This window comes from Penaeus monodon, chromosome 21 (assembly GCF_015228065.2).
Source record: "Penaeus monodon isolate SGIC_2016 chromosome 21, NSTDA_Pmon_1, whole genome shotgun sequence".
In the NCBI taxonomy this organism is placed as follows: domain Eukaryota; kingdom Metazoa; phylum Arthropoda; class Malacostraca; order Decapoda; family Penaeidae; genus Penaeus; species Penaeus monodon.
The window spans coordinates 22,837,017-22,837,485 of NC_051406.1; the positions used below are offsets into that span (position 1 = coordinate 22,837,017).

General features: G+C 39.7%; 1 protein-coding gene across 1 annotated transcript in view; it reads left to right on the forward strand.

Annotated features, from left to right (window-relative positions):
* The window catches only part of LOC119586612, a 51,882-nt gene that overhangs the window by 42,331 nt on the left and 9,082 nt on the right, over positions 1-469 (forward strand). Inside the window, exon 21 of the mRNA XM_037935361.1 lies at positions 366-456. Within this exon, the coding sequence (XP_037791289.1) occupies positions 366-456 (91 nt within the window). The remainder of the gene's footprint in view (positions 1-365; positions 457-469) is intronic.

The window sequence follows — 469 nt, forward strand, 5'->3', positions numbered from 1 at the left end:
GGGTCTGTTTTTTTTTGTGCATTTAGTTTCTCGGTTCGATGTAGTGTTGCCATCATTTGTGTTTCTCTTTATTGCTGTCTTGATTGAAGTGGTTATCTGTTTTGTTTTTTCTTTTTTCTTTCGGGATAGCACTTTGATCTGCCACAAACAGATATTCTTAATGCAAAATCAAAAATATATGCAACAAAAATGATTCATCAGTTATGCAAATAAACAGTGAATGCGATGCAATCCCAGCTAGAGTTGACTGATGAACCACCAAAATAAAAGCTATCACTTTTATATGTCTGTCATAAACGAACTTCTGGCACGGAGGGAAACAAACAACATGTCTAACATCATAGCGCGTTAATTAATCACTTTAGGCTGCTGGGAAGATCCGCCCGAGGCACTGGCTAACATGGACCGGCTCTGGACCGAAAACAGCCCGGCTTTGTTTAGTTCGGCGACTTATGTGTAAGTTCCGACT